Source organism: Lepisma saccharinum, chromosome 4 (assembly GCF_977018435.1).
Source record: "Lepisma saccharinum chromosome 4, izLepSacc3.1, whole genome shotgun sequence".
NCBI classification, from domain to species: Eukaryota; Metazoa; Arthropoda; class Insecta; order Zygentoma; family Lepismatidae; genus Lepisma; species Lepisma saccharinum.
This window is the reverse complement of record NC_139232.1, coordinates 40,839,503-40,864,528: the sequence shown is the minus strand read 5'-3', so window position 1 is coordinate 40,864,528 and position 25,026 is coordinate 40,839,503. Positions and strand designations below refer to the sequence as shown.

The 25,026-nt window shown below is 36.5% G+C and overlaps 1 protein-coding gene across 1 annotated transcript in view; it reads right to left on the bottom strand.

Annotated features, from left to right (window-relative positions):
• The window catches only part of LOC145986427 (5-hydroxytryptamine receptor-like), a 699,817-nt gene that overhangs the window by 54,222 nt on the left and 620,569 nt on the right, over positions 1-25,026 (bottom strand). Inside the window, exon 6 of the mRNA XM_083120442.1 lies at positions 12,815-12,948. Coding sequence (XP_082976568.1) covers positions 12,815-12,948 — 134 coding nt within the window. The remainder of the gene's footprint in view (positions 1-12,814; positions 12,949-25,026) is intronic.

Sequence of the window (25,026 nt, the reverse complement as noted above, 5' to 3'; positions counted from 1 at the left end):
TTGCACCGTGTCTGTTGTGCACGTATGTTGGAAACACCTCTTTCAAAGTTCAATCGCTAGATGTCGACCTTTCTTTGTTGTTGCATTTTACTTGTAATCGTGCCTGATTCCGTTGCGATGTGTTTCTACTCTTGCGAATAGCATTTAAAAATTTATATCCACATTGAGGAAATTTCTTGCGATTATTCTGCTTCGGGTTTTGCAGTGATAATTTCGATTCTAATAGAACGTTTTAGGTTATTTTCATGAATTTATTTTACATTATCCAATGAAAATGTATTTGCGTAATTTTTATGCAATGATAAAAAATTGCTACAGAAAAAAATCAGAAATGTGAGAACATTTATGTAAAATGTAACATATTTTATATCTGTGGAACAGAAGGATCTGAAAGAATGTTAAGTAATAGCAAACTTAACAACATATTTTCTATGATTTAAAAAATAAGTCTTCTGTGGGAAAATCAATATTTTAAGTCCCGTCCGGAAAGGGTTAACAAGTAAAATTTAAGGATACGTTTTAACGATAAAAATAAAAACATGGAAAACTTGAATTCTGCTTGAAAAAGGAAATTCGTATCCCTGTCTAGGTACTCCTATCTCAAATACAGGTTTATCATAAATAATGTCTCAATATGAAGCATACATTACTCACGTTTAATGGGATGCAGGTACACGATATTTGTATGGATGGAAAGATAAACTGACAAAGCTTTTATTTGTCTATACTTCAGCCACGTAAAACATAATGTTCTCCGCCAGGAGCGACATAGCTTGCCTGGAAGACAGGAGAGCTTGATAACACGACACACATCCAGCCTGTAGTTGAATTCCTGCAGACACGTTGCACATTTAGTCTTGCCCACGGGACGAGACGGGACAGGCTTTTAAAAATTCGAGACGAGACGAGATTGATCATGTGTCCCTTTGACAAACGAATATTTTAGAGACGAGACAGCATTTCACAGCATTTCCACGAGACGAGACAGGCCAAAGTCTCGTCTCGTGGGCAACACTATGCACATTGCATAATGACTGTTGCGATGGATGCTCTAAGGAAGATTTCACATCGAAGCGACAAACAACACGTGTTGTTTGGAAGCGAACCCTCAGTAATCAATTGAACCTTTCGAGCCGAAGCGACACGACAAGCTGCACGTGACGCTTATCGCTTGCGTGTCGTTTGGACTGGGCTGTTTTGTCAATATTCTGAATCGTGTCGCCTCAGTTTGCTGTTCGCGTTTTCGCAGTGAATGCTTCAACCTAACGAGCTATATTTAAAATCTAGAAGAGCCCAACAGGGGGCGTTCCAACATATTTGAACCTTTTATTTGTTGATATAATAAAGTATCGACATGTACAATGTTTTAAGATTTAAACACAATGTTATTTCGGCTTTATCAAGCTTGTTGGGGCAGCTATAGGCTGTAATTTGCCTTCAACATCACGTACAGAGCCTGCGTTTTGACAGAGACTGCTTTTCTGTGAAACAACCAGCCCACGGAGGCACGTTAGTCCAAAATACATCAGTAACCTTGTAATGTACTCTAGTGCAGTGTTTCTCAAACGCAGGGCCGTGGTACGGTACCGGGCCCTCGTATCAATTATACCGGACTGCAAAAGGTTCTGCTGAAAGTTGTTATCAAATAACATAATTCTAATTTCATATTTGAGCTGTGAGATTTTGCTTTTTAAGTCCATTTTATGCACAAATAGTCTAATCAAGACTGGACCTACAGTTTAAAGTGGGATCCGCACTACTATGCGATTCCACCGGATATCTCTTAATCACGTTACGGCTTCGTCGTCAATATTTTTATATTCGTCAAGATACCTACACGTAATCGAACTATTATTACTCTTTCTGATTATGCTAGAATTTATTTATCAGTATTTATGTTGAAGGGTACATGTTAATTCAAGTATAAAATTTTAAATACTGGAAAGGTATTTACGAGGAAAACTCTTGGGGTCCGGGCGTTGACTTTTAATGAAGAATTTATCGGGCCACGGTTTCACAGTTTGAGAACCACAGCTCTAGTGTTTAGGTCTTCTCTTTTTCTTGACTGGAAAGTCTAGCGTATACAGTTTGACGTCAGTACATAAGATTTCTCCGTTTTCTCATGGACAATATACCTCTCCTGAGTTTCAATAACTTACACAAATTTTACAACACGATATACACATAGCAATGTCTCTTCTTGTGTTTTCATCGGGTGATTAATAAACTGATTAGTGTAATTATATCGGTATGATAATGCGAACTGAGCATAGAAACGAGTGTCGCTTGCAACGTGTCTCTTCGATGTGAAATGCTCGTGTCGCTTGTCGCCTGTCGGTTCGATGTGAAATCTCCTTAATATGCACTCACACATCAAACATGGACTGTGGCAAGGGTGATTTTAGCAGACTGGCGCTCAAGCAGAAGCAGTTCCACTGTTTCCCCTACCCACATAAAACTAAAGTGTGTTTTATGGCATCTACAAAGAATCAGTTTTACACTTTGATACAGTGGCAGCTGGTGGTCTGGCTCTTCAGTCTCGCGTCCAGAAGAAGTGTTATATTATTCCACTCAAATACTCCCACCCAATTTTGCCTACATAATGATGTTAAATGTATTGGCAACCCAAGTTTTCATCACCTTTCACTGAAAATGAGGCCATGACAGAGTTATCTTTCATGATTATTTTTTAACACGGATTTTTTACAAATTTCAAATGTTTTGGAAATTATCCAGCCAATCACGAGAAGAGCGATGTTATTGTGCAATATGTAATTCAGCATTCGATAACCTGACAAAATCACTCAAAACATAGAAATACCCAGCTTAATATCAATACAATTGTCGATTTGCAAAATATTTCGTAAAACCTTCCTCCCCCGCTTCGCTGATATTAATGAACAAGGAGAATAATAACATTGGCGTACACCAAAGAAGCCGATCCAATTAGCACATGGAGGAAATCAGTTGTAATCTATCTATCTAGCTGTTGTTTATTTCTAATGACAGACTGATAGAGCCAAGCAAATCAAGAGAAATCAACAGAATAATAAAATCTTTATATATATCAATATATTTATTACTGCAGTTGCTACAGGCATATTTGGAACTTCCTTCCAAAAAGTTAACAATGTTAAATATTAAGTCTCTGCTTTTTCTATGTACAGTTTCCCTATTCAACATGAAATCGAACACTTTGCACTGAAACAGGAACGTGTTTTTGACAGCGCTAAACAATTTTGCAAATCAGTAACAGGCACACAGTGCAAAACAGCTTACTGATTGATGTACGCTCCCTCCGCGCGGGTTGATAATTCGGCTACTGCGCCACAGGGACCGTTTATTTTGGCCAAGATGCACTATGTAAAGGCAATACCAGGCATGTTTAAAACAGTCGTTTCGCTTTCAGTTGCCCTTCTCCCCTTCCCCTCCTTCTTGCCCCTGTCATACTCGGGACAGAATGAGAGAGACGATATACCATCGAAATTTCTCTTTTCTAAAAAAATAAATCCCTCAATTTGCATTGATGTATGGGTTGCTTCGACTCCGTCATAAATCTCCAATGGAATGGGTTTGCAACACTACATTTGCTAACACACCGACAGCTGCGTTCATGAGTTTCCTAAATGATGCAAAATCCCCAGGCACGGCGCCCAAGCCAGAAGACCCAATCAGCGTCCTCTACGCGACTGCTGCAACAGCGTCTGCAACAGCCGCCTCGGTCGACGCGGGTTGATATAACTGATTGAACGCTTCTCCACCACCTCTCTTGGTGAAGAGGCGTGGGAACTCTTGATGTTTCGAAGCAGATAGAGTTCTATAAATAAGTATGATAATAATGATTTCTATTACAGATTTAATTGGGTGTGCACATGCGAATGGCGAATAGGCAGAAGCCGCTATTGCTTTGATGCTTTGTTGTATATCGTAAAGGTAATGCCAAAGTGCATCATATGATGCAAATGAGTATTTCTTTCTGTCGAGATGCACTTTAATGTATCATTTGATGAGTTTGTAATGTACCTTCCCGGATCTTTGTCGATGATGCACTTAAACATTTAAATTGATGCATTTCTTGTTTCAAATTATGCATTTATATTACTGTAGTTTCGGTCAGTCTGCCGACTCCTTAAATTCAAAGTAGGTACCTCTTGCAATTTGCATGAGCACTGGAAAGACTTTCAACAAAGTTGGTATACAATTGTCGTTACCCTTGTGATCGTGGGAAAAGATCTGCTGTCTTCGACGGAAGCAATTTTCTCTAATGTCAACCCTGGCGACAAAGATCATTTATGCAAACCCAGCAATAACAGATATATGCCATTCTTATTGGATACATTTTCGAGCACGTGCCACGGAAAGGTAAAATTAAGCGAAATGCAATTTGCTTTCATGGGATACACAAGTACGGCTTTGTGTAAATGTGCGATATTACATGTATCGATTTGACAATTATTGGCCAAAATTCCTGTAATCTGAAAGCCCATCAGCTATACTTTTTTCAACAGAAAATGGACAATGACGTTCCCAACAATTTTGTAAAGGAGCGGAGAGAGGGATACGTTACCGTATGGTCTTATTTTATTGTAGTCAGTTCTACAATTTACTACATTTTCATACATTTTTCATTTAATGAAAAGTTGGTCAAAACAAGGGATTGAGACTTCCTTCGGCTATGGCATTGTATTATTGTTGCACAGACCGTGTTTCAATGTTTATCTATTTTATTTAATTTTTTAATGTTTACATGACAAAGTTAAAACTCTAATACTTTCTCTTTCACTTAACTATTAATGATACTATTATTTTTTTTTACTAAGGCAATACAAAATGAAAAAAAAAGATACATGAAAAATAAAATAAAAGCAATGCAATTTCTATACATGGATACACAGCATTGTTTCGATCATTAATTACAGTGTCCATTGTTTCGCTTCACTAAAACAATGAAAAATGATAAAAATAAAAACAAAATACAACAATACACAATACACATACACATCTATGAAGTACAGTTCTTATACACAGACACAGAATTGCATACCCAGTGGTAAGGATCCGAGTAAACTAAAGAAGAAGAAGTCGGTGAACTTATTTACATGTTTTAAGCTCAAAACCTTCTTAAATGAACATACTGGTCACCATGGGCGTATTTAAGGGGATGGTTCAAGTTGTACAACCCCCCCACCCATTTTGCTTGAGTTAAATTACCAGATTACCTGTTCTATCCGCTTGTTCATAAAATATTCTTCGGATTCATTTTATTCTCCTATATTAGTGACGTATAGAACGGGATACGGATGGGAAGGAAATTACGTAATTCCACACACCAGATGGGGCTGAAGATCAAATGCCTACAATTTCCTGATAGTTTCGGAATTTCTGTGATAAGAAACTGCACTGGGACTGCTAAATCTGTTATAATCTTCTTCATTCCAGTCTTCTTAAAGAAATTTGGTTTTTAGAAACGCAGGGCAAGAAAACCATGGAGACACCGTAACATTCTCAAGTTGTTTGACACAAGATGGACAGAAAAGTATCAATACTAAGTATCGTGACTTGTGAAACTGTATTCACTAATTGTAGAAACTTAACAGACTTAACAAATTACTACTACAAGAGAAATATTTCAGCAAGATCTTCAGTTTCTTCACCGTGTAACTTGTGGGGAGTTTGAAATATCTCCACTTGTTCTAATCAAATTGTTATCATGCAGTGCAAGATTATGTTGAACACATCAAAAGGTGGACTATTCAGTACTGTGAAAATGTCAGTATTTTAATAGAGATATTAAATAAAAACAACCTAAGAGATTGAGAACTTTAATGAAATGTATTCCAGAGCAGAGAAACTACTTACAGACTATGATGAAGAAATGAAGAGACCTAGAACACCCAGCCGTTAATTAGGAGGGAATAATGCACCAGCTGAGAGTAGAAAAGAATATTACAAGGCAAACCTTCGTTGTCCATTTTTGGACCATTTTGTAGTAGAATTGAACTCAAGTTTCTCTGAACACAGTCAACACAAAATTTGCAACAACTTATTCCAAGAATGTGAAATGGCTATACCTCATTCATTAGGACAGTGTGTCAAAATGTTGAATGACACGGAATGATATATGTAATTTGTCCTGATGTCCCAAATATGCAGAACGCACAAATGTCCTGGAATCGGGTGGGAAAGAAGAAATTATTAAGACTATACTTTCCTGAACTTTATTTATATTTAAATGCGTAATATTAAAATGTTCATTTTACTATACAATCTAACTGTACATTGGCCGCGGTGGCTCACTCGGTAACGACTACCATGCAAAAGGTCCCTGGTTCGATCCCCGGCCGGTTCAATTCCGGGAACTTTTCTAACGTTGGAAGCGGCCCCGGCGCCCACCCAGCGTGGAATGACATAGGTACCTGATCACATCACCCCCACTCACGACCGGAACAAGGAAGTGTGGGGCGTTGCCCCCACATAACCTATACGCCTTCATGGCGTGGTGCTAAGCACAGCCGCTCCCTCTCGATAATACATAAGTTATCCACTTAACAAGAAGATGCTGCAAAGACAGTTGACTTAGCGCCGCTGTCTGCTAGCAGCACTAAAATTCAGTTGCAAATCTCTTCCATTCCATAGTAAGCTGTTTACTGTAAACAGTCAGTGCTTGGGTACCCGCACGGTTCAGTCCGCAGTTCTCAAATGAAGTTTCGACATTGTGAGATGGCAGCTTAGTTCATTATGGTATCGAAAAGGAGTTGCAAGATTAGTGATATACTTCGAAGTGGATTTCTGTTTCTGTTTAAGAAGTGTAAGAAATATGATAATGGATATGTTCATACACACAACTTTGTCAGGTCAAGCGCCCCCCATTCATTCCAAAACAAGCTTCCGGTCTGTAGTGTCCCGGATTTTCACTTATGGAATATAGCAACCCTAATCATACCAAAAGTTGAACCCCTCCCCCCTTACGTGAACTATAGGTATATGCGCCCATGCTTGTCACTATCCATTGGCATCATTAGTTAAATGCTTTGTCACGAATACATTATCACAAAATATACTACACTCTGATTTTCTTATTTTCGAAAATGTGGTGTACATGTAGTACTCGTATGAATAAAATTGAGGTCCCTCTCTAAAATAATCTCTTTCCCCATAATCATAAGTAAGAATTATTGTAAAACAATGCCTTCTTCTTATTCCTCTTGCAGGTCTGAGTAACCAAAACCCGTTCTGCGACTACAAAATAGGTCATTCCATGTGTAAAATGACCTTCCTAAATTTATTTCTCCGTTTGGCCTGTAATTTAATAATTTTCGAGGCAAACGGCTACCTGACATCCTCAGGACGTGTTGATTCCACTTGAACTGATAGTTCTTAATTTCTTCCACCATTGCATCGACCTTCTGTTTATTTCGGATTTCTTCACCTACAATTTTATCTGGTAAGGTTAGTCCATTTACAGATCGCAAAAATCTCATTTGTGAACCATTTATTCTAGTTTTATCATGTTAGCGAAGAGTCCAACATTCACTACCATAAATAAGAGCCATTTGTGAAATTATGGAATTTCTTTTTCCATTTGTTTTCCAAAATTTCTTTTCAACATTCTATTCATATATTCTATTTAATTTTTCTCAAGATATTTTCAGTGTTCGAATTGTGAAATATGGCTTCGCAAATATCCAAAGTTTTCAACCCCTGTTTATATATTTTATCGTTTATCAATATTTTCAATCTAGGAAGTTTTTTTGCCATTTTTTGCCATTGACTTTGCTTAGTCTCTGAAACTTTCATGTCATAATTTGTTAGCATTGATTGAAGTTTGAAAATAGATCCCTGTAGATCATAAAATAATTACTACTTCTAAAAAGAGTAGCCACTTAAAGAAACAAATATAACGACAATCTACATATGTAAAGGAAAGAAAAGGTGTGTGGCCTACAAGATTTTCCAATATATGTATATTACATCATGGTTAGACATACCACCTCGCACAGAAGTCTAGAATATATTTCGAAAAGGCCCTACATAAAAAGCATCCAGTGTGTGCGTAGCAGACCTTCCATACGCAATATTTTACGCACTAAGCCCAACATTAGCGCGGTATCGTTTCTGTGCGAATCGTCAGCTTGTCTTAGTCCAGCATCGTCCACCATGGAGGGATATCTGAAAGTTATCGGGGCCCATTACGTTGAGCCCGTATTATCCTGTTGAATTTTGTAACGGACGTTATATCACGCCGCAGCCTCACCACTTGCGGAGGCGTCCCCTCTCCCCCCCTAAAAAAAACTAATTCAATGCCGCAGTGCGCCAAACTTTGGCACAATATAAATAACTACTCCCGACGGGAAGAGAGAGGAGAAGGGGAGGGGGTTGCTTGGATTCGGTAAATTCTGGTCTCATCAATCGTTTTCGGAATTGGAAACACTTGGGCCTAGCTTAAAATTGGGGTTTGTTGCACAGTTTGTGCCCCTTGCTTTGTAAATTGCCTCTGCTTTTCCCGGTAAATTACCTCCAAGTAATTTTAATGCATATTTATGTTTAAATTTTCTCCTTGCATATTCTCAGAGAACATCAACACAACACTGAAACAGCAATACCCTCAGGCAGTTTCTGTAACAGTTTATGAAAAGATAATGTGTAGCTGGAAGAAGATATACGTCCTTGATTATTATGGTGTAATTATAATTTCTAATTATATCGCAAGTAATTTTGATAAGTAACAATACACAAGAGTTTATACCTTAGTTTTGTTTCTAAGGCCGCTGTGCATAAAGTAAACTTCTTCTTCTTCTCCTTCATCTTCTTCCTGTTGCAAGTCTGAGTAGCCAAAGACGTTCTGCGACTACAAAAATTTATCATTCTTAAGCGATATGGTCTTCGTAAATGTATTTTTCCTCTTGGCCTGTAATTTAATAATTTTCGAGGCATCCTTAGAGCATGTTGATTCCACTGTAACTTATATTTTTGAATTTCTCCACAATTGCTTCGACCTTCCATTTATTTCAAATTTCTTCAGTTCTAATTTTGTATCGTGAGGTTATTTCACTTAAACATAACAAAAAATTCATTTTGTGAGTAATGTATTCTATTTTTATCATGTTGACGAAGAGTCCAACATTCGCTACCATATACAAGAGCCGGTTTTGAAATTATGTAATGGTATCTCATTTAAATATAATTTATCATTTGTTCTTCAAAATTTAATTTCGAAATTCCATTTAATCTATTTTAATTTTTTTTAAAAAATTCTCAACACATTTTTGGAATTCGATTCGTAAAATATGGTTTCCTAAATGTACAAAGTCTGTTACCTGTTCAATTATTTTATCATAAAGTAAAACTTAAGCAACTCAAACATTATTGTTGTTGGTCGTATCATTGTGATTAATATTTTTATTACATTGAAACGCTTAATTATGGTGCAAGAAACCCTCCTCACATGTATTTCTGGATAGATTTGTAAGGTTTTTACGCGTTTTTTTAGCATTTTACAAGGTTCTTTTTACGTATTCTACTTGTTTTTATCAGTTTTTTACGTCAAGTAGAAACCAATTACCCAACTTATATTTTTCGTATCCTTCCTGATAGAAATAAATGACAGCTACAATCCTGAATCTGTTCTTCGTGGTCATTTCATACATAGAGGACAAAATGTAGTGTTTTTTGAGGGCTTGTAGCGCCGAAACTGGACCTCAATAATAGGATGTGAAACTTCTGTATAAGTTTGTCGTTATACGGTATGTGTGTCTGTGATTGATTAAATGATTGTGATTATTTTACGTCACTTTTCAGACGAGTTTGGTTAATCGCGACGATGGGAATGAATCGTGAAAAGATGAGATGGATGAAGTAAAAACCACAAACACATATGGACTACACAACATACGTCCCAAAGAGAACTATACTAGCTGTGAGTCCAGACGCTAGAGTCTCGTTGGTCTGCAGGAACGCAGTCGTGAATGTACTACGTGGAAGAGACGTTGACTTTCTACCAGTAGCGGTTTCTGCCTATTCGCATATTCGCACGTACATACCCAAAAAACTGTAATGCATATCATTATTTTTATACTCATTTATTGAACTATATCTCATTCGAAACATCAAGTGTTCCCAGAGAGATGGTAGAGAAGCCTGCGATCAGTGATATCAACCCGCGTAGACCGAGCCGCGCTCGGAGCTTGAGACTTGAACACAATGTTAATTTCGCTTCCTATTACGCTGTTGCAGCAGTCGCGTAGAGGACACTGATTGGGTCTTTTGGCTTGAGCGCCGTGTGAGGTGGGGGTTCCATCATTAAGGAAAGACGTGAACGCAGCGATCGGCGTGCTAGCAAATGTAGTGTTGTAAACCCATTCCATTAGAGATCGTGTGACAGAGTCGAGGCAACACATACATTATTGCAAATAGAGGATTTTTTTTTAGAAAATGGAAATTTTGATGGTGTATTGTCCCTCCGATTCTGTCCCAAGTATGACAGGGGAAGAAAAGAGGGAAGGTGAAGAGGGCAACTGAAAGCGAGACGGGTGTCGCACGTCGCACGTGCGCACATGCCTGATATTTCCTTTGCTTAGTGCATCTTGGCCAAAATAAACGGTAGCCGAATTATCGAACCACGCGGAGGGAGTGTGCATCAATCAGCCAGCTATTTTGCATTGTGTGTTGTTGTTATTGAGTTGCAAAGTCAAAAGCTCGTACCTGTTTCACTACAAACTGTTTGATTTCATGATGAATAGGGAAACTGTACATAGCGAAAGCAGAGACTTAATATTTAACGCCCGACCCTGTGGCCGAGTGGTTAGCACATCGCGCTGCGACGCCAAGGGTCCCGGGTTCGAATCCCGGTCGGGCTTGGTTGTTTGTGAATGTCCATTCATCAATTTCATCATTTCATCACTCATCCCCATCTTCGCAAATTAGCCAAGAGGCACAAAACGCGAAGTAAAATAAACTGAATCAAATCAAATCAAATTAATATTTAACGTTGTTGAAGTTTTGGAGGAAAGTTAGCTACAATGCCTGTAGCAACTGCAGCAACATATGGATACGGTGTAAGTTGGAAATAAACAAAAGCTAGATAGATAGATTACAACTGATTTCCTCCATCTGGTAGTTGGATCGGCTTCTTTGGTATGCTAATGTTATTATTCTCGTTGTTCATTAATATCAGCTTAGCAGAGGAGGATGTTTTTTTTTTTTTTTTTTAATATTTTGCAAATAGACAATAGTATTGATATTGTAGATCAGTATTTTATGTTTTGAATGATTTTGTCAGATTATCGATGCTGAATTATATATTGCACAATAACATCGCTCTTCTTGTGATTGGCTGGATAATTTCCGAAATATTTGAAAATTGTAAAAATCAGTGTTAAAAGAAATCATGAAATATATCTCTGTCATAGCCTCATTTTCAGTGAAAGGTGATCAAAACTTGGGTTGCCAATATATTAAGCATCATTATGTACGCAAAAACGTGTGTGAGTATTTGACAGGGGTGGTATAACGCTTCTGGACGCGAGACTAAAGTGCACACCCATATAGCCAGACCTCGAGCCGCCACTGCTTTCTACGATTTTCTGAGGTCATCCCTTACACCACATGTATTATGTATGCTTGTAAAGGTACATTTATGTTATTTAAAATTTGCTATATAATTAATTTGATTAATTCAAGAGTATTACCTGGGTGTGAAGCCCCAAAGCCCTCCTGTACGCTCTTGGTGAGATGGGCTCTTCGAATATGAGGTAGCTTTCAGATTGATGTGGCAAACGACGTGCGACGTGCGACAAGCGAAAAGCGATAAGGGACAAGTGTCGCCCCGAAACTAACATCAGTAATACATGGAGCCTTTCGAATCCAAGTGGCAAGTCTAGCTGCACTTTCCGCGTGTCACTCAGACTGTGCCGTTTACTCAGTACCGTGCCTCGGCCTGTTGTTCGCATATGCTGGTAAATTGCTTGCTTAAAGCCTGAAGAAACCTGTGTCGCTTGTCGTATCAGTGTGAAACGCCCGTGTCGCTTGTCGCCTACTGCGTGCTACTTGTCGCTTAGATCTGGAAGATCTTTAAGATTATCATTGTTCAAAAGTAATACATTGTTCAAAGTAAAGTAATTTATATTTGAATTAAAGGTACATATGATAAGTCCACCAGGGGAGAAACCTGTTGTCACACTCTCCTGTTTTTACTAGAGAAAGAATTCAAACTTTACAGACACTACTTTCTCCTTGTATAAACTAACTAACTAACTCTCTAGCCTTCTTGAACGCGAAGGTTCACGGCTGCAGCAACATAGGCCTTCCATCTGTCCCTATCCTGAGCAAGATCTATATATTCTTTTCCAACCCTACCAATTTCCCTAAGGTCCGTCTCAACATTATCCCTCCATTTTCCTCTTGGTCTTCGCACTGGTCTCTTACCATCAGGTTTCCAAACAAATTTCCTTTTTAAATTTTCACATTTCTCGGAACTTATCTAGTTTTCGTCTGCAGTTACTCCACACAAAACTACTGTTCCATCGGTAACATCAAATAGATAAAATTGGACTTATCAGGTTATGCCCCTGAAAAATTCATATTTCAATTTGTGTTTTAGAATTCTATTGTCATCATAGTTATCATCACCATAAGAAGAATATTTTTTTTCGAACTTCCTACTTGGCTTTTACTTTACAATTACCAGCAACAAAATTCACAGCGAAAAGTGACACTTTCCACAGTTACTTTGTGAAGTTCACTCATTTCGTTGTGTGGATGCAGTACAGAGATACAATTAGATGCAATGTTAAAAATTTACAGAAAAGTTCCTCACCTCATACACAGCACCAAGGGGCATAACTAGGCAGGCTACCATGAGGTCGGCGACCGCTAAGGAGACTATTAGGTAATTGGCCACATTCTGGAGATTCCGCTCTAACAAGATGGCTGCTATTACAAACACGTTACCTAGAATAAAAAAATAAATTAAGATAGTAAGGCATTAAGTTCAAACTTCAGAATTTTTTTTTCAGTATTATCAATTATAAAGAGAAAAGATGGTAACGCTGTCAGGAAGCGTGTGGAGACACACTGCATTATGATTCAATTTTTTTTAAAAATAAATATCGCTTTTATGCCACTTTTGGCTAATCGCGACGATGAGTATGAGTGATGATATTATGAAATTGATCATGAGAGACTGACAAAGGACAACTATGGCCAGGTCGGGATTCGAACCTAGGATACCTTGCGTCGTAGCGCACACAGTGGTTCGAACTCCACCCTACACTATAGGTCCACCCCGATTAGACTTCCTAAGCTAACTTAAAACAAACTTTGACCAACTTCTGAGAATTAAAGATAACATTTTGAAGGTGGGTGATTCTTTATGTAGTTTACAACTTCAATAATTTATAATTATTTATTGGAACCACATACAGACTTGGTTTATATGCCATTATGCAGCAAAACTTCAAGTTTTTTATTAGAAATCTGTTATGGTTCAATGTGTGTACCGTTGGTCATCCTGGACACATCCCAACGAAAGTCAATTTCCTGCCAAACATTAACCAGCATTTCAGGGGTAACATTAGAGATGGCTGTTGTGATGCGATCTTGAAGTTCATGAAGATTATGAGGTAGGGGAGGGGTGTACACCCTATCTTTCACAAACCCCCCCCCCCAAAAAAAAAGTCGAGTGGAGTGTAATCTGGAGATTCTTCTTTGCTGAGAGCACCATCACAGGCAAAGTCTATCTAGATATGCTCCAGAACTTCCTTCGTCCGCAGTTGGATGAAGATGACCATGATGGGCGCATATGGTGGCAACAAGATGGCGCCCCGCCGCACTACCTGACAGAGGTAAGGGAATTCCTTGAACACTCACTTAGCTCTTTCCGCACCAATGAAAGTCGCCATTTTCAACGATAGACAGGTGGCGCCGCATGTTATCAAGTCCGCAACTAAACACAACGTGAATCAAAACTTGAAGTGTTTTGCAGCATAATGACATATAAACCAAGTCTGTATGTGGTTCCAATAAATAATTATAATTTATTGAAGTTGTAAACTACATAAATAATCACCCTGTATATGATACCTTTTTCACAAATGCATTTTGGATACCACATACATAGTTTTAAAATTGCGAAGCATCATTTTGAGACCAAAAAGGGCACATATCTCGGTCCCTTGATCAAAAGGCACATTTGTAATTTTATTACTTCAAGGGCGTTTCTGGGGTGTTAAGCCCCCATACTCATAATTTGTGTCAATTCGAATCTCTTATAATCGAAACCCCATTTTCATAATTTCATCCTCATCGCTGTGATTAATCTAATGGGATAGAATAAGGGCGTAAATTAACTCTGAAATAATAAAATATTTCAAGTAAATCTTGAAACTCTTATGGTGACAAATGATGGACAGATTCTCACGGTAACATTGATAAATAATGGAAATATAGGGCCTACAATAATTCACAAACAAACGGCTACTTACAGTTTTTGTATTATAATTGTCATTGTAAACAACAATTCATATATTTTTACGTTCCTTCGAATTTTTAGTACACTTATTTTAGTGTGTGTATTGTACTTTGGTAGGAGATAGCTTTTAATGTATTAATTTGATTTATTTTACTTCGCTTTTCTGCTACTTTTGCTAATCTCGAAGATGAGGATGAGTGAAGATATGATGAAATTGATGAAGGGGCACTTAAAAAGAACACCCATGCTCAGATCGAGATTCGAACCAGGAGCCCCTGGTGTCATAACGTGTAACGGAGGTCGGGTAAGAGATAGCTTTTATTTTAAAATGGAGGTTCAGCTTGTATTTAACCTAAACTAAGCATTCAGTGAACTTTAACGAAATTTGCTAAACTCTTCTATAACGATTGTAGTGAACACTGTCTAAACGTACAGTAACTATGGAAAAACGCTCCAAAGGGTCTTTACATTGGGTTTCTGGACGTTTCCCCCCGTGGAATAAGTGAATGTTCTGCTGATATTAATGATATGTTCTCAACTCGTCAATCAACTTTACCGAGTTCGTTAGCTTTTAAGTTCAACGCGGAGAGATTTCAAGGTTGAAGCAGATCTTTGGAAATTAGATTTCGGGTTAATTTCAGTGGCAGACAGCCGGCATTTCGCCGGGTCATCAGAATCTGAAGTTTCAGTCTGCTGGAAGATATATTGCCGTCGGCCAACCTCATATTTCATACGCTGCAATTGTCGAAACTACAACTCCGTTAAATGCGTGATGGATCTTCTCTTGAGAACTTGCAAACATCTTGAACGAAACCTTACGTAATCTTTGTCAACATCACCGAATCTTTTCAAAGCAGTTATAGAGAACATGTGTTCATTTATAACTAATGGTAACATTCTCTTACTATAAAATTGAACTATAGATATCTGAATTTCTTTCAATATTGGGTTATGTAATCTCTTTGAGAAGAATTCTTTCTCCGAGAAGACACCCCAACCTCAGCTTGCCAAGACAATTGTCAGTTTATTAAACAGTAACATAAACCTGCTCGAGAAAGTTAACAAGCCAATAATGCAGTGCATAGTTAGAGCATCGGTTAGTTTATTTAATTATCCAGCTGCTTATAGCCTCTTGAAACAACATGTAAATCATAACGTATGCTTGCTAATGCATGAGCTGCTTCATGTTAAAAATAAGTACATTTCTCTAACTAATGGCTAGAAGTAACTCATATTTAATGTGAGGATAATTAAAGATACAACTTAGTAATTGTTAGTAATATCCAGCAATTTGATTTGATTTAGCAGTTTTAAATACAGCAACAGCTATTTTGAACAGTGACTGAGTTTGTCAGAAACCATTACAAGCATTTCTTAATGACTAAAATATAGGCGTCCTCTATGGGAAAGATGATACATTGAAAACTTACCAAAGACAAAAGTTAATGAATATAAACAATTCCTTTAGAACAGGGAGATATCGTGAGATACTGCATACTATACATACTAGTATCCCTACAGAAATAGGGCTATGACGAAAGTGTCCAGGCAGTGCTATATTTTATCATCTTCTCGTGCGGCTAAAACTTTTTTATGGAGAAGATGGTCGTCTAAGGAGAAGGGTATATAACCTATATCTCACTTCTTATGGACATTCCACAGATATCAGTAAATCCTGAAGGAGACGTTTGACCTATAAAATCTGTTTTAAAGATCTTTCAGTTCGCATCATTTTTGTATTTGTAGATGTAGTTGTTTCTCAGAATTGAAATATTACATAAGGATCGATTGTTGACTTGTTATCTCTTGTTTCGCACCCATTGACAGACAGACCTGCCGTTTAGGATACTATATGCCGCAGTAAGCTAAAGGTATTTCAGTACCTTAAATTTTATTGTAGTTTCTGGGTACTCGATAGGTTTCCGATCGATATTCACCACATCTGATTGTTGAGTGGAAGACGCAAAATAGTTAGGCCGATCAAGAAAATGGACACCGCATCAAGTTGATACTTCACAATTCTTTCAAGCCTTCGTATTTCATATTTGCATTCTGAATAGTTTGGAATATGTAGCAGCATAAAGAATTAATGTTACAATAGCTCTTCCCAGTCTTCCGCTTTAAAGAGTTTTAGACATACTTTTAATCTTACCAACTGTTTCATCCATGTTGATGATGGCAGTGTTTTAACAAATGCTTTTAGCTTTCTGAGAAGCTATCATTACCTTTTTAATGTGTCGTGTTTGTCCTGTGCAGGTCCCTTCACAACCTCATACTTCGAACCTTTCTAAAGGAGCTCTTTACACCTTTTTTTAACATTAAGGTAAGGGTTTTAGATAGGTGGATGCAAAATGTGCCGACGCAACCCAACTAATTATAATTAATTCATTCATTCACTCATTTTACGTATTATTAGTTTGTAAAAGAACAACAGGTGACTTTAGATTGACTTTTGTCCCCATAATCAGACAGATCGAGTTATAGTATGCTGCTTTGAGTTACTATTTGATAAGCATATAAGGAAATTTCATCGTTAGAGCCGTGGTAATTTCTGAAATACTAATTAAAGGATGAAGGTACTTTTCAGTTAAGTTCTGCTGATTAGTGCGGAACATTATTTAGTTCCCAATTGTGCCACCAGGTGGAACTTACTCGAAAAATTTATAATATTAACTAAAGTACCTGTAATTTGTCAAGTGTGACTTCAACTGAACACTCACGCTGTCGTGGAGATAAACAGAGAATCGTAAGGAGCTGAAGTTTTAATGGAATTAGCATGAGCTCGTTCTAAAGACAGCGTTGTTGATAATTTAAGCATAGTAATTAGTTGCTCTCGTTATATTTAGCTCTGCTACACCAAACCCGAGACTAGTTTAACTTCGGAACAACAGAGGCCCTGGCATGGAAGAGGACAGAGAATTACATCCCGTGAAGGACGTTTTTCCATCAGTGAAGTTAAACGAAGCGTGTAAGGACGTAAAAATCTTATTACCCGAAAAACCTTCTTAACATTAAACCCTGAGATGGTTCAAGAACTTAGAGAAACGTTGCGATGGAAAGAAATTGTCTGAGTGATTAACGGTAAGACAATGAACACACAGAGAGGACACTGATCGCATTTTGGGATTTTCTTTGATGAGGAGTGGAATTCCATCGGCTCTAGAGGATACTTAGCCTCGTCTTCAACAAGACTGCACAGTTTAATGGCTTATATCGTTCAAGATGGGTATTACATGTACAACATTAGTGTATCGATGCTTGCACAAGGTGCTTATGGGACAAATTTGAGGAAGCTTATGCCGTATAGGAAATACGTTACGTTCCCTTATCGTTTCAAGGCTGAAATTGAATGAGGAAACTGATGGAGTTTTTTGTCCATCTTCCATACTTCATTCACCGTTGTTTGAAAAAGGATTAGATACTGTTGCAATAAGATGCAGGTTCATTGCATCAACCCTTAGTCAGCCATACCTGTTTCATCACCTTTAAAAGGTCCCTGGGGGTATATTTTATCTCCAGAGTTATTATTTGTAATACGATAACATTCAAATGCATTAAAGAACATTTTTAAGTGATTAATATGATAATTTTCAGTAATGTAAGAAGTTTTGTTTAAATATAACATGGGAAGACAATAAAATATAAAATGGATATAGAAATATATTATGTTTTGAGCATTACATGTTTTTTCCTTGCAAGTGATTTCTACTGATAACAATAGGAAATATATGGAATAAGAAATAAAAAATTAATTTTACTGAGTAGATAATTCATATATTTCTGTAAATTTAGCAATGTAATTTTTTTTAAATGCATGTCTTTTCTTGAAAACCTTTTCTTTGAAAATAAATAAAGTTTTAATACATTCCAATTAACGTAATCTCTTGTTTTTACAAGACTAGCTAAATGTTGACATTGAGTTATTTTCCTACATCAAATTTTATGTCGCACGAACCCGTTTTAATAATAGTATTTGAAAACATACTAATGTATAATATTCATAATTTAGAAGATTGTAAATGTTCTTAGCAAAGAAAATCTGCATTGAATGATTATAATAGGGCTCAGAAGTTGAGGAAAAATCCTTTTCTTTTCTAGTGTCCGAAGACGAGGCCCAACATAATATATGTTCATTTTTGGTCATTGTAGGACAGAAAAAGGTGGGTTTTATTTGTCCTTTTTTGCCTTTTTCGGCGTTTTTTTGGCATATTGGTCCTTCTTTTAGTCTTTTTTTTAGGTCTTAACGTTTTTTTTGCAACTTCACCTTCTTTCGACTACGTTTTTACTACTCATTCTCAATTCGAATCATCATCATTTCATCACCTCTTAAACGTCCTTTCTGTAGTAAAGAAATAATAATAATATTTTTGAACCATCCCTGAAACGAGAGAAAAACATTTTTGGACGACTGAAATAGGATCCGAAGTCCTATTTCTGTAACCCTAGTGTGGTTAGGTCAAATATGATTCTTCAAATATGATTTTTCAAATTATGTTAATCTAAATAATATATAATGTCTGGAAGAAGATGCATTTCATTCATATAGTTTTTTCGCACTGTGTTTTCCATACCACCAGAATTTTTTATTTTTTATTCATTAAATATGTAATTAAAACTGAAGTTATTAATTAATTTTTCCGTTTTTAGGTCCTTTCTTTATTATTTTTAGGTCTTTTTATAGGTCCTTTTTTGGCAATTCATAGGTCTTCAACTTCCGAGCCCTAATTATAATAAATCACAGTAATATAACGTAAGTAATAACATAACATAAACATAGGTTGAATCAACATTACAAATGGTTTCATTATGTTTATGTTTATTTATTTCTTGTGCGAATATATGCACACGAGTAGAGAAATTATTTCTATCGCATTATCTTTCCTTTTCTCACAAACAAGTGTCCATCTTTATCCGTGAACCAGTCTACATGTTCTCATTCTGTTACGTGGTCTTCATCATGATCTGATTCTTAAGTCAACCCTCTCTACCGAAACACTTCAGATGAACAAGCATGCTCCTCTTTCCAAATTTCTTCCACGATTTCTTAGGGTTAACAAACGCCCTTTATAAAACCTGATTCTACAACACTGAGAAAATAACAAACTGCTATTTTCTTTCAGTCACGAAGCACAGAAGTGCCAGCCTCCTACAACATTTTTGTACCCCAAATGGGCGGGAAAATTTGGTTTACAAAGTAACGATCCAACATCATAATCGCAGATATAACATACTCAAGGTGTACTGTATCCGTATCTCCAGTTTCATATATCCTTCAACAATTATATCGCTCTAAAATCTCGTAAAATAATTCCTATGGAAGTTCAGTTTAAAGCTGTTCAGAGAACAAAAAGTATTACCTTTAAATCGTCGGATATTGAATGAGAAGCGAAACGGTCAAAATTAGCAGCATATACTGTACTTAGAATTACAACATTTTACGATTTTGATAACGTTTCCAAAAACACGAAAAATATATTTACGCAAATTGTCCACTTTGGGTATATGGACGAAATTTCATGCAAACTGAAGCAAATAATAAATTGCACAATTTTCAGTGTTTAACATTTTAGTTGGACCATACTACAACCGAATTTTATATTAGGATGCATTTCATTTTTATACCGTTTAGAGCAACGCGAGAAATATATTTTTAATTTTAAATTACTGGTATTAAGACGCGTAATATCACACAGAGCAAGGGTTAGGTTGATTAAGCAATTATTGAGGTTCTAATCTATAAGAGTTAAGCTGAGACGTAAAGAAAGGATACTAAAGATTAACATAAATTCCAATTTTTGTACGATTTCGATAACAATAAATTATTTATTTGAATTTTACCATTTATGACTAAGATACAACATTTCGAACAATTACAGTGTCGTGCCTGTGAATGTCTTGTTGAAATCAACATCTACTGTTGTTGGACCAGATGGGAAACAAAAAAAATTCTTAAATTTTGAATTATATCGCTAATGAATGACAATTCATACGAAACAGTAGCCAAAGAAATTATCAAATGATTGAGGTTATTTTCTGGGAGAGATTTGTATGAAACATACTTAATTAGTACTTTGGATTAAGTCATTTTACGATGTTCAGCAATCTCAACTTAGATAACGAATCATTGAACACATTTGCAATTACAGCGAGTTCTATTTTAAATAAAATTAAATAACTTTACACTGATAACAAATTCTATGATGATAATAACGTACTAGAAATTTTAGAAGTGAAAATATAGCCAACAGATGGCAAACTTTTTTATTATTTCTTAAACAAATCTTCTAATAGTAAGAATGTAAATTACAACAAGCACTCTTAGCTAGTTTTCTTGCAACAAAACAAGTTCAGAACTCTGCATGGATAATAATGCAATTATTGGTTATTATAAGTAATATTGCATAGAATCTAAACCGATTCAAAGAATTTAAAACTAATTTGAACTATTTAATATACTTGAAATTTAGTCATATTATTTTCTTTCTCCACAGAATTTAAACTTTCTGTCTCAAGTTTATGCAAAAATAATTAAAGGCTTTAATTTAACATAATAAATGGCCGTGTAACACACACACATTTCTTCTCTTTAATAACAATCGATTTGTAATTCCCTACTGCAATAAGATTCTAAATCCTAGATCGTTTAGAAAGTGAGCTTCTGTGTGAATTTCCATATCCTGCATCTCATTATATTTCTTATTGCAAGGATATCATCCCAAAATAAAACTAATTCATGTCTTTTACGTGCATTTCAGTATATGTAAGAAACAATTGTGATAGCCTACCAGTATAGAGATGTATAACGGCAACTTTCAAAGCTATTTAGAGAAGAAGGAAAACAAGTTTCATTCATGACGGTTTGCTCTTTTCGACGCTACAACCCTCCAGGAAAGGTGTCTTCTATCCTGTATGTATGCAACTATAAATTCACAGTTGCCAGTGACATTCAAGAGTAATGTTTAATGCTATTGGAAGATTTAATAACAAATCAAGATGAGAATGCAAACAATTGAGGACAAATTTAGAAATTATATCATATTGTGTGTGTGTACTACATAGTGTAAGTATTTTATTATCAGATTCCATCAATTTGGGGGTGTGTCGCCCCAGTCGAATGTGGTCATGCTCACATTGTAAGCTAATATTGCAGCATGTACGAATATATTAATATGTGTCATGAACAAAATTCGAACAATATGGATGAAATTTGCTATTTTTTTAGATGTCAAAATAAAACTCTTTTCTAACTACTTTCGGTATTTGAAAAATATTTTAAAGTATGTTATTATTTCCAAGCTTAATTATTTTATGTAGATATTCTAAAAGCCGAAATTACATGATGTAATTATGTAAAGTCGTAACTATTGAATTGTGTTGACTTCATCGCTGGGCGAGGTTCACCTAAGAGCCAAGTTGCCTTGACATTTTGTTAACAACTCTTTTGTATAAAAAAGACCAAATTGCGAACTTTGTGCGTGTCAAGGGGAATGGTTAAGCCTAACAACTTCAACCTAAAAGCGTCCTTGCTGACATGTATTATGTCAGTAGCGTTGCATTATGTACAGTAATTTTTGCGACAGAAAAAATATAAGATCGGTCAATCTGTGTTGTCAGGATAGAAAATGCAATTTTCTTCGAGGACTCGTCTTTGACAGGAGTATCTGAAAGCGCAAAACATTATCAAGAAAGTTTGTTTGCCTTGATGTTCTCTACACGCTGTGAAAGTGTACGGCTAAACCTTGTATAAACTGTGTGGAGGGAAATTCACACCCATTTTGAAATACATGAACTCGTTCCACATCGACAAATTAGATAATGAATTACTTTCAAATCACGTTACGTTGTGCACCACATGAAAGATGTTGTTTGTGTAATGGAATCTGCATTTTTTTCTTGTTTGTGTGAAGTACGTGTCCTCTGGTGAAATCTGTTACAAATGTCTACAAATCAAACTCAAAACAGTATTCTATTTAATTTTGCATTATGTTCCTCGCGGCAAACAACCGAGACGAAAGCCTCATGAAGAAAGAAGTAAGCTAAAGCTTAAAATATGTTTGATGTTGTGTTCCCATGTTTATCCAATTCTATTATCAGAATTGCTAGAGAAACAATGCATTCTGTTCATCAGTATTTGTCTGCCGGCAAACCTTGGTTTCAAGCCACGAGAGGTTTTCCTGAAAAATACCATTTTAGCTTGAGCATAAATTTCCATTAAGAAATATTTTGCTGTGCGTACATTGTAATAATTGGAATTTTTTATGATCAAAATACAACATGCCAATGGAAATCAGCACTTAGCGAATTAATTTAGTGATTTTGGCCTGAGGAAACCGGAAGATTTCATCATATCCAGTGGTTGATAACGAACTTAATGTTAGTCAAAATAGACATAATCCAATTATTGCTCGTTACAATTTATTTACTTATGCTGAATTTCAAGGACATATATGATGGACAGTCAAACGAAAACTTTAATTTGTTTTTGTTTTTATCTAGTAGATTTCTGTATGTAGTGTTGCACAAGTTTGCTGCATTCTAGAACGGACCTATTGCTGATATTTTCCAGTCTGAGTTAGTGCCTGTGTACCTCAAGAAGAGGAAGAATCTTTGGTAGATGCACCTGCAGTCACTTAATGAGCCACCGCAAAGATCATTCTATCCATCTGTCTGGGAACTGAGGCAATTGTCGAACTATCTCTTCAATATGTAAACTTGCTGGTGCACACATAGAGATATTGAATTTTAATTTGCCGTAGAATGTCTATAAGTTTTAGTCTTGCAGGGGAAAATAAATCACAGCTCGTCACCGGTGCATGTGTCTGGGAGATGTACCATATTTAAAATCATAAAATGGCGTTTTGAAGCTCTTCTGATCAGTGTTGCACCATTGACGTCGTTCTGACCGGTATATCTGTTCTATAACTTTTATTGGACTATTAAGGTTTTTTATTTTATTCTCCCTCGTATATATTAATAGATGAAGAAGTGTGTTTTGTGTTTTTGAAAAAACAACTAAGAAAGCGACTATAGTCCTGCATGGAACCACTTTTTCTCGCTCGTACTCGTTAGAGTCACCCACCCTCGAGTGTATACAATCCAATATCATTTTAACGTGACAATAATTGCAGACACGTGTTCCTAAAAATGTCGCCTTGGCAGTTTCAGCCCACAATCACCTTTCATTTTCATATATCACTGTGTATTAGTAACTTTACCCGGACTTCATTTTAACATGGATATGATGACTATGTTAACTTAAATTTCAATTTTACTGTATTTCACGATCCATAATTGAGGGCCCATTACCACACACAAATTACTGCTATACGTGTACTACTGGGCTTCGTGAATACGGCTCGTTTTGCTGTTCGAACGTTATTCACCCGAGCGAAGAAGCTCTCAATCCCGGACTCTATCTAGCGTCGTTAGTGCAAACTATCTGGCGCTCGAGCGAAATTCTATTCCTGCAGCATTCTAATAGACCAATGAAGTGTTTTCTTCGTTTTGTATGGCGAAGAAAAGAGACTAGAAGCTTTAGAAATGTGGTTATGGTGATGAACGGAGTGTGTGAAATAGACAAAGTAAGAAATAAAACTGTGTTGGAAAGTGTTGGTGAAAGAAGAGCAATGCTGGAAAGTGACCCCCCCCAAAAAAAAATGAATAAATTGATTGGGGGACAGGTTAAGACACTGGAATAAATTGTAACAGGGAAAGGATCCGTGGATGAAGAAGATATCTTATGATAGATGATACTTAATCAAATGGATATTTTTACACTGGGCATAAAGCGTAAGGTGTAAGTTCGGAAAGCCTCCAGGTTGCATTGAAAAGCCTACTTATTAAGGAAGAGAATGATGAATGAATGAGGGAATATTACATTTTAGAAATCGGAAAGATATTTACAAGTAAAATTGTTGGGATCGGGTCATCGACTACTAGAAATACCACCGGGCTGCGGTCTCACGAAGGTTGGAACCACTGTTCTAATTAGTTTTAGATAGTCTTGTACGACACTTGATTACACGGAGGAAATACCTACAGCATGTTTTATATCTTAAGTGAACAGTTATAAACACTTGTCACGTCAAAGATAAGAGCGACGTCGTAGCTTTCAAACCCTTTACCACAGAAACTATCACGGGTGATGAGTTAACGTCGATAGTTTGTACAGTAATAATGTCAAACGCGACGGGAAATCATGCAAGGGCGAACTACAGAAGAAATAATCGGTTTTCGTTCATGCCAGCCAGATTGCCCTAAGGAGAGAAAGAAAAACATGCTTAGGATGGCAGTTGAAATGGTCCTGTCAGTTTCTGTTGCAAGAAGTGGGGACTATATCAAATGTTTGTTTGCACACACACACACACACATATATATATATATACAATACACAAGTGTGTGTGTGTGTATGCACATAGGTACAAACACACACGCGCATATAGTGTAGACACATTTAGTAGATGACTCACAATTTAACTAACAAAGATTCTATTTTGATTTAACTTGATTAGATTTTGTTATCTAGCCTCACTTTTATGCCACTTTTGGCTAATATAGAC